This window comes from Glycine max, chromosome 18 (genome assembly GCF_000004515.6).
Source record: "Glycine max cultivar Williams 82 chromosome 18, Glycine_max_v4.0, whole genome shotgun sequence".
NCBI lineage: Eukaryota > Viridiplantae > Streptophyta > Magnoliopsida > Fabales > Fabaceae > Glycine > Glycine max.
In genome coordinates, this window is record NC_038254.2 from 20,301,336 (window position 1) to 20,312,080 (window position 10,745).

Genomic DNA, 10,745 nt, shown 5'->3' on the forward strand with positions numbered 1-10,745 from the left:
CTAATCTCATTATCCTTTCTTTTGATATATGACCTAATCTTTGATGCCATAAATATGAAGAATTATCATCATGCACATTTTGCTTACTACCATCATCACATTCAACATTAAATAAGGATTCCATAAACTTTACATCAAGATTGAAACAATACAAACCATCTTTTAAAGTACCAAATCCATAATAATACATATCCTTAAACAAAGAGAATACATTGTTTCCAATCTTAAAACTAAAACCTAATTCATCCATCTTTGCAACAGAAACTAAATTCCTGGCATATCCAAGTACATAGAGGCATCCTTCCAAAACTACATGACACCTAGTGTCCACGATTAATCTGTAAGTCCCAATGCCCTTTATTCTTGCCTTCATTTTGTTTCCAATGCAGCGAAACTTTTTAGTTCCTCTTATGGTTTGGATCAAAATGAATCCCTGCATAATATGTGACACATGAGTAGTTGCTCCAAAATCAAGCCACCATGTATTATTAGGTATCTCGATTCGAAATTTACAGATATATAAAATATACCTTTCTTTTCAAACCATCTCTTTCTTTTCGGACAATCCTTCTTGAATTGGTCACTCTACTTTTAGAAGTAGCACTTCTTCTCTTTATGGACTCCTCCCTCTTTGACCTTTATTTCCTTGTCCTTTTTACCCGATTTACTCTTACTGGTACTGGCTCCATCATGAGTCATGAGATGAATTGAGTTCTCCTTCATTTTCTTTAATCTCCATTTCTCTTGATTTAACATGGCCTTAATTTCTTGAAAATTCCATTTTTCCTTAAGAGCGTTATAGTTCACTTGAAACTGGCCAAATTCAGTAGGAAGAGAGTTCAAAATAAATTGTACTAGAAAGGACTCACTCATTTGCATTCCCATGGAATTCAACTTTGCTACCAGATTAGCCATTTCTGTCACATGATCACGAATTGGTCGAGACCAATCAAATTTCTTATTGGTTAACTCACTTGACAGGTTCCCGATAAGTGCCATATTTTAGTTATTTTTGGGATTAGAATGTTAACACTTATCTTTTGATTTTAATAGTTTTCTTATAAACTTCCCTTAATTCTAGTTTTTTTATATATTGTACATTTATAAATGTTTTTGTTTAAATATGAAAGATTCATCCTTGCATTTCTTATGTTTTGATGGTTGTTTGTTGGATCTAGAAACCAAGCCAGGATGAAGAGCGAAAGGGTCATTTTTGAAGAATTTCAGAGTGCCACTCGCCCAAGCTAGTAATTAACTCGCCTAGGTTAGTGAGATTACTTCAGCTTGAAGGAACCAACTTGTTTGGGCGAGTTGGTCTGGCACCTCCTGGACCATTTCATTTGAAAGCCATGCAAAATCACAAACCAGAGGGGCAGTGCAAAAACTAGAGAAAGAAACACAAAGTTAGGAGATAGAAGAGAGAAAAGTGAAGCTGGAGTTGTAGAGAAGTGACAGTGGATTGAATCCTTCATCATTTCTTATGTTGATCTTATGCTCTATGTGATGATCAACTAGTTTCTCCGAAGGATTGGATGTAATCTTCGTGTCCTTATGTATCTCTTTTGATATATATATATATATATATATATATATATATATATATATATATATATATATAAATCTTTTCTACTTATTACTGGTGATTTCATTTTATTCATAATGCTTGATTCTATTTGATCACTAGTTTCATGAAATTGGATTTAAAGTTTGACTGAAAAGTACTCTTAGAATTTGAACTGAATGAATTTACTCTTTACGTTACGTTGCTAGGAATAGAGCATAATGTTTTGATTGCAAATAGCACAAGATCATGATTGTAATGCTGGGATATTTATTTCATACGCATGGAATCAATATTTGGTAAATATTCTTAGGATTCTTGAATGTGAGGGATCAATTCGGGGTGATTTAATATGTGCATCAGTGATGTTAGAAAATGATTCATATGTATTAATCTTATTTGGATACTGAGGGTATGAACGATGAAATCCAATCTTACGTTTCTTTTGAATTAATTAAATCCATTTTCTTGTTTTCGTAATTTTACGTATTTCTAATGCACTAATTCCATTATTTATGTTATTTTCGCTACTTTTGTTGTTTCCATTATTTCTATTAAACTCATGAGATTTCGATTAAATTTGTTGTACCTAACTATTGAACTATTTACTTTTATATGGAGAAACTGACTAACTCAAGTCCCTGTGAAGACAATCTCTTTTATAAAATTTGTAACCTGCGATGACATTGGTACACTTGCCAATAGTCTAACAAGTTTCTGGCGTCATAGTTGGGGACTTGAGTCGCACAGTCAATTCTTTTGGATTTAATTTTTCAGTTTAATAGGCCATTTTCCTTACTTTAGTTATTTATTTTATGTTGATTTTGTATAAATTCTCTCTTGTTATATTTTATTCTTGCTAACCTTGGTGCTTACGGTTTATTGTAGTTTGTTCTTTTTCCTTTATGCAAGGTAAAGTTTTTGTAGATAAATTGCTATTTGATCCGGAAATTGCCAAACTAAGAGGAAGAACAAGAAGAAAAAAAACAAGCAACCACTAAGCCACCGGGTGAATCTTTTTCTATTGATTATCCTTCACTAGAAAAGCCACTTGTAAATTGATATTATGGCTGATAGAGGAGGAGAAGGAAATAGACCACCAAGAAGTACTCTTGGTGACTATGCTTATCAACAAGGACCAAAGCATTACAACAGGATAGCCATTTCTCCTTTAACCAACAAGGTTGTGGTGTTGAAGCCAGTATTGCTCAGTCTGATTGGTTCACACCCTTTTCCTGGAATGGATCATGAGGATCCATACACACATTTTCTACCTTCATGGAGCTATGCAGTACCATGGGAGCTTCTGACGAAGATGCTGAAGCTGTCTACCCTAGAGCTTTCCTATTCTCTTGGACAAGTAAAGCAAAGACATGTCTCCAATCACATCCAAACAAAAGTCTCAACACTTGGGAAGAAGTGGAAGAAAAGTTCATTGCAAGATTTTTTTCCTCCATCCAGATTCATTAGTGCAAAATCAGTCATTGCTAGTTTTTCCTAAGGGTCTGATGAACCTCTCTGTGAGGCATGAGAGATACTCAAATCTTTACTGCAGAGGTGCCCAAACCATAGTTTGTGCAACTACATATTTTCTATAGTGGTTTGAGACCATAAACAAAGATGATTCTTGATGCCTCAACTGGAGGTACTATGCTGTCAAAGAGCCCTAAGGAAGCAGTTGTAATCATTGACTCCATAGCAACCAGTGATTATCAGAGTCACCATGATAGGGCTCCAGTTCAAAGGAAAGGTATAGTGGAGCTGGATACTCAAAATGCAATTCTAGCTCAGAATAAACTCTTGACTGTAGAAGCAAGCTTCATGATGATGAATCAAGTTGATTCAAGTAGTTTTGATGATGACAAAGATGATGAAAAAAAACCCAAAGAATGATTTCAAGATTGAGTCAACAAGTTCAAGATCAAGATTAATTTCAAGTTTCATGAGAAGAAATCAAGAAGATTCAAGAATCAAGAGAAGTTTGATTTCAAGATTCAAGAGAAGATGAATTCAAGATTCAAGAGAAGAAATCAAGAAGACTTCACAAGGGAAGAATTGAAAAGATTTTTCAAAAAACAAACATAGCACAATTTTGTTTTTCAAAAGAGTTTTTCTCAAAAGCTACCAGAGTTTTTACCTCAAGGGAAGTTACCAGAGTTTTTACTCTCTGATAATCGATTACCAGTTTCATGTAATCGATTACCAGTGACAAAGTTTGATTTAAAAAGCATTTAACTGAATTTGCAACGTTCCAATTGTTTTTGAAATGGTGTAATCGATTACAATATATTGGTAATCGATTACCAGTGTATCTGAACGTTGAAATTCAAATTCAATTGTGAAGAGTCACATCTTTTCATAAAATGTTTTGTGTAATCGATTACATGGTTTTGGTAATCGATTAGCAGTGACAAGTTTTGAATAAAAATCAAGAGATGTAACTCTTCCAATGGTTTTCTCAAGATTTTCTCAAGGTTATAACTCTTCCAATGGTTTTCTTGACCAGACATGAAGAGTCTATAAAAGCAAGACCTTGACTTGCATTTTAAAAGCTTGATATATCTTTTTACATAACTTTTTGAGCATCTTCTTGAGCTTCTTCTTCTTCTTCTTTTGCCAAAAGCTTTCTAAGTTTTTTGGTTTCTAAACCTTGTTCTTTCACAGAAAACAAAAGTGTGCAATTCATCTTTTTCATTCTCTTCTCCCTTGGCCAAAAAGAATTCAACAAGGACTAACCGCCTGAATTCTTTTTGTGTGTCTCTTCTCCCTTTTCCAAAAGAAAAAAGGACAAACCGCCTAAATTCTTTTGTGTCTCCCTTCTCCCTTTTCAAAGAATTCAAAACGACACAGTCTGAGAATTCTTTTGATTCTTCCCTTTCCCTTAAACAAAAGATTTCAAAGGACTAACCACCTGAGATATCTTTTGTTTCCCTTTCACAAAGTTTCAAAGGACTAACCGCCTGAGAACTTTGTCTTAAAACATTGGAGGGTACATCCTTTATGGTACAAGTAGAGGGTACATCTACTTGGGTTGTTGTAACTGAGAACAAGGGAGGGTACATCCCTTGTGGATCTTTGCTTGCAAAAGCTTTTATAAGGTTGAAAAGAAATATCAAGGACCGCGGGTCGCTTGGGGACTGGATGTAGGCACGGGTTGTTGCCGAACCAGTATAAATTCTTGCGTTTGTCTTCTTCTTCCCTACACTCCTTAATTTCTGCTATGCACTTTAATTATCGCTTTTACTTTTGGTTAAGTTTCTATTTCTGTCCTTTACTTTCTTAACTTTGTAGTAAAAGCCTAATTGAATCTAGTAACATTAAGAAGGATAAGTTTTTTTTAATTAGTAAAGGTTCACTAATAATTAATTCAACCCCCCCCCCCCTTCTTAATTATTCCGAGGCCACTTGATCCAACATTGACTCAACAAATAGAGGCCTTAATAGAATAAATAGGCCAACTTCATCAACAATTTTAACAAGGTGGATTATAAAAAATGAACCAAGCTCATCAAGTTCAACAAGTTCTGAGATGTGATTTCTTTGGAAGTGACCATTAGAGTGGCCACTATTCAACACCTGATGATTGCCAACAAGAAGAGGAGGCCCATTATTTGCAGACTCAAACCTGTCGCAACGTGCCCTTCGCGGGCGAGCGAGGGCGAGGCTCACAGGTGCGCTTTCCAAAGGAGGAAAGGTGCGCGGAGTCGCCACCAACGTTTATTTGTGGAAAACGTCGGAAAAACCGAAGGAAACTGGTCAAAATAAAAATTCTAAGTTCGGGAGTTGTATTTACGCTTGAGGAAGGTATCAACACCTCTTACGTTTGTCTCGAAAGACAACAACCTATTTTTTAGAATTGTGGAATTGTGTTATCCTAACTTTTATTTCTTTTTATTTTTTGAGGTCGACAAAAGCGAGGCTTTTGCTCCTACGTACCCTCCTTTGGAGAGGAAATCAGACCTACGTAGTTCTTTCTTATGCGTGAATCAAGTGATTCTTTTTACTTGAGGGGTGATCATTTTAAGGCGTTGGACCTTAAAAATGATCCTTTTTTACTTAGTAAGAAACTGACATGATAAACTTTCAAAAAACCTATTTTTGTGGACGAGCTTGACTAGGCGAGTTTGGTTTTAGCTTTAGTTTCACTTTAGTTATTGGTCAATTCAATTAAGAATGAGAAATCCCAAAGAGAAAACGTCCGATTGATCTTACGCTTTTATTTTACTAAAAGGTATTTTTTTGATTATTATATTATTATTTTTACCTCTTTTTTTGATTTCCAACGTGGTTACGGCACGACCGAACGGTCGGAATTCATTTTAACCGAAATTAACGGATGATACAATTCAAACGATCGGTGGAAATTTATTTTTATTTTTAGATTAGGCGAGAAATGACTTAAATAAATGACTTAAGCACGTCAAAAGGGGGTACGGAAAGTGAATGAAAACGAGAATAAAAATACATGAAACAAAATGTGGACCACCACGGGTACATAGAATGAATTGAAAAGCTCGGTTTGAAAACTTACCCGTTGAAGAACGAAGAACGGATGAAGAACGATGAATAACGGAGGAAAACCTTCACGGATTTGCTTACGGAAACCTCTCGGAAGCGTTACGGAAGCACCTCGGCATGGATTTTCTTTACGAAAACAATTTTTTTTCACCCAAAACAGCTGAAATACCTCACCAGGGGCATCCGGGATCCTTAGAACAGCCCCCTTCAGCCTATTTATAGGAAAAAGGGGGAGGAGGTTGCCGCCCAGCTCGCCCAGGCGAGCTGGGTTGCTTCCTCCAGAAGCAATCCAGCTCCAAAAAATATTCTGGAAGGCCCAAATCAAATTTTCGAAATTGCTATTTGCACCCCCCCAATTTTGATAAGTTCACCCCCTTCTTTCGTAATTTACGGAAAAGTTACGGAAGCATATAGGACTTGATTTTCTTCTTTTTTACTCTTTCATCTCACCCGTATTAAGTTAATTATGCTTATTTAGGGTTATGGGAATTTTACGGAAGCATTACGGGAAACGGGGGGTGTGGTGGCCACCTAGCTCGCCCAGGTGAGCTCAGCTCGCCCAAGCAAGCTAGGTTGCTTCAACCTTAAGCAAGAAATTGCCCAGAAACCTCTAGAAGGGCCAGATTCGAAAATTACTATTTGCACTCCCCATTTTACTAAATACACCCCCTTTGCTGTTTTTTTGGAGATTCTTTTTCCGTAACGTTACGAATTTTTACGAATTTCGTAACGATACTTACTTTCCTTCCGCAAGGTTACGAATCCTTACGGATTATGTATTTACTCTTTTTTAGCTTTCGAAGAAGTTACGGAAACCCACGGATTGCGCAAAAACACCTCTTTTCGACTTCCGCCACATTACGGAATTTCACGGATCGTGCAAGCCTGCTTCCTTTTGACTTCCGAGACGTCTCGGGACTTCATTTATTGTGCAACAAAGGACGCCAAGTATCTCAAAGCGGCTAACCAAAGGTTGCATGTCATCAAGTAATAATCCCCGGACGAAATTAGGGTATGACAGTTGCCCCTCTTTACTTACCTCTCATCGGAGATAAGAGGAAAGCAAAGATAGGACACTGATTTCGTCCGTCCTGCCCTTTCCGTGATGACGACTCTCATCTCTACTTCTTCTTTTTTCTTCTGCACAAAACAAAATACAAACAACAACCAGAACAACGAATATAATACACATATACACATACTTGGCGAAGGAACCGATTTGAAAAACAACAGAATAACGTGCTTCCCAGTCACCAGAAGCTTCACACTTGATAATGGAGAACACATGAACAGCGCTAGGCAATGACATTCATGGTGCTCCGAACAAAGGTGGAGTATGGAGGATTGCCTTGAGGGTCCGCACTTAGGCAATCATGAAACTCAGCTCCAAACTCGAAAGTGAAGGACACATGAACAACCCTAAGCAATAACATTCATGTGGCTCCAGAAAAGGGTGAGAATGGAGGATTGCCTTGAGGGTCCTCTCTTAGGCAATCATGAAACACAACTCAAAACTCAAAAGTGGAGGACACATGAACAGCCCTAAGCAATAACATTCATGTGGCTCCGGAAAAGGATGAGAATGGAGGATTGCCTTGAGGGTCCTCTCTTAGGCAATCATGGAACACAGCTCCAAACTCGAAAATAGAGGACACATGAATGACAACGCAATTCATTCACGTGGCTCCGGAACAGGATGAGAATGGAGGATTGCCTTGAGGGTCCTCTCTTAGGCAATCATGGAACACAGCTCCAAACTCGAAAATGGAGGACACATGAATGACAACGCAATTCATTCACGTGGCTCCGGAACAGGATGAGAATGGAGGATTGCCTTGAGGGTCCTCTCTTAGGCAATCATGGAACACAACTCCAAACTCGAAAATGGAGGACACATGAATGACAACGCAATTCATTCACGTGGCTCCGGAACAGGATGAGAATGGAGGATTGCCTTGAGGGTCCTCTCTTAGGCAATCATGGAACACAGCTCCAAACTCGAAAATGGAGGACACATGAATGACAACGCAATTCATTCATGGGGCTCTGGAAAAGGATGAGAATGGAGGATTTCCTTGAGGGTCCTCTCTTAGGCAATCATGGAACACAGCTCCAAACTCAAAAGTGGAGGACACATGAACAGCCCTAAGCAATAACATTCATGTGGCTCCGGAAAAGGACGAGAATGGAGGATTGCCTTGAGGGTCCTCTCTTAGGCAATCATGGAACACAGCTCCAAACTCAAAAGTGGAGGACACATGAACAGCCCTAAGCAATAACATTCATGTGGCTCCGGAAAAGGACGAGAATGGAGGATTGCCTTGAGGGTCCTCTCTTAGGCAATCATGGAACATAGCTCCAAACTCGAAAGTGGAGGACACATGAACAGCCCTAAGCAACAACATTCATGTGGCTCCGGAAAAGGACGAGAATGGAGGATTGCTTTGAGGGTCCTCTCTTAGGCAATCATGGAACACAACTCCAAACTCGAAAATGGAGGACACATGAATGACAACACAATTCATTCATGTGGCTCCGGAAAAGGATGAGAATGGAGGATTGCCTTGAGGGTCCTCTCTTAGGCAATCATGGGACCCAGCTCCAAACTCGAAAATGGAGGGCACATGAATGACAACGCAATTCATTCATGTGGCTCCGGAAAAGGATGAGAATGGAGGATTGCCTTGAGGGTCCTCTCTTAGGCCATCATGGAACACAACTCCAAACTCAAAAGTGGTGGACACATGAACAACCCTAAGCAACAACATTCATGTGGCTCCGGAAAAGGACGAGAATGGAGGATTGCCTTGAGGGTCCTCTCTTAGGCAATCATGGAACACAACTCCAAACTCGAAAATGTAGGACACATGGATGACAATGCAATTCATTCATGTGGCTCCGGAAAAGGATGAGAATGGAGGATTGCCTTGAGGGTCCTCTCTTAGGCAATCATGGGACCCAGCTCCAAACTCGAAAATGGAGGACACATGATTGACAACGCAATTCATTCATGTGGCTCCGGAAAAGGATGAGAATGGAGGATTGCCTTGAGGGTCCTCTCTTAGGCAATCATGGAACACAGCTCCAAACTCGAAAGTGGAGGACACATGAACAGCCCTAAGCAATAACATTCATGTGGCTCCGGAAAAGGACGAGAATGGAGGATTGCCTTGAGGGTCCTCTCTTAGGCAATCGTGGAACACAGCTCCAAACTCGAAAATGGAGGACACATGAATGACAACGCAATTCATTCATGTGGCTCCGGAAAAGGATGAGAGTGGAGGATTGCCTTGAGGGTCCTCTCTTAGGCAATCGTGGAACACAACTCCAAACTCGAAAATGGAGGACACATGAATGACAACGCAATTCATTCATGTGGCTCCAGAAAAGGATGAGAATGGAGGATTGCCTTGAGGGTGCTCTCTTAGGAAATCATGGAACACAACTCCAAACTCGAAAATGGAGGACACATGATTGACAACGCAATTCATTCATGTGGCTCCGGAAAAGGATGAGAATGGAGGATTGCCTTGAGGGTCCTCTCTTAGGTAATCATGGAACACAGCTCCAAACTCGAAAATGGAGGACACATGAGCAGCCCTAAGCAATAACATTCATGTGGCTCCGAAAAAGGGTGTTTGGCGGGACCGGACGATCCACCGGGTTTTTCCACCTAAAAGGATAACATGCTTTTTGCAAAGAAAAATAAATCATTCGCGAGAGCACCACATCTTAGAGAAACAATATACTTGTGCCAAGGTTAATCTTCCTTGTAACCGAGAATGAAGGGTAGGGTGTCAACTTCTAGCTTTCAAATGAACACGCAGGGAAAACATCGGGCTAAGCTGAAAATAAATCACTCATAGTGTATAAAACTCACAAGGCAAGTGTCTCATCCTATTCCCAAACCAATAACTGCACCATGACTCTATTTTGCATGCGACTTCCTATCGAATCATAGATCAAACATACGATCACAGACCAATAGGATTTTCTCGAGGTCAGCGTTTTTGGAGAGGAAGCTGGGTGTTTTGGTCTTTTCCTCTTTGTTCATGTGGGGTGGGATATTGCCAGTCAAGAATGATTCTGAGTGGCAATCTGGCTTTGGAGACTTTCTATCCTCTTTCTTTCATTGATCGAGAATTGCTTCTTTTCCCTTTTCACTTCCTTTCGATCTTTGATCGAGAATCCTTCTTTCCTTTCTTTTGTTCCTTTCTCTATTTTTATTTTTCTCTTTTTCTTTCTTTCTATTTCTTCCTTCAATTTTCCTTCCCCATCCTTTTCTTTGGGAAATCGGGTTTTAACATCCTATTCGCTCTCCCTTGAGGAGATTTCACTGTCCTTTGCTTCGGGGGAAAGGAGGAGGATTCTTTTGATAGGCCAAGGTTCAAAAAGTCCAAGGTTGTGTTTCAATGGGGTCTTTTATCGTGGGAACCCCAATCTTGGTATCTGGGGCGAGACAAATTTGGGTGTCAAGGGGTCGCTTGTGGCCCGAACTTCCATAAGGCACGCGTGACAATGATGATTTGAAAATAACGTGCAAAATTAGTCATGGCTACAGCCAGGTGGGCACTCAAGCATCCTGTTTATGGCATTGTGATACTATGGTTGGGAATTTACACAGACAGACCCAACGTTTCCAAGTTATGTTCTTTCATCAGTTCAA

At 39.3% G+C, this 10,745-nt stretch overlaps 1 protein-coding gene across 1 annotated transcript; it reads right to left on the minus strand.

Moving 5' to 3' along the window:
• Window positions 1–591: 591 nt before the first annotated feature.
• Window positions 592–999, minus strand: LOC113000175 (uncharacterized). Its single transcript, XM_026126851.1, has one exon. It carries the CDS (start codon window positions 997–999, stop codon window positions 592–594), a length of 408 nt encoding a protein of 135 aa, XP_025982636.1.
• Window positions 1,000–10,745: the final 9,746 nt, after the last annotated feature.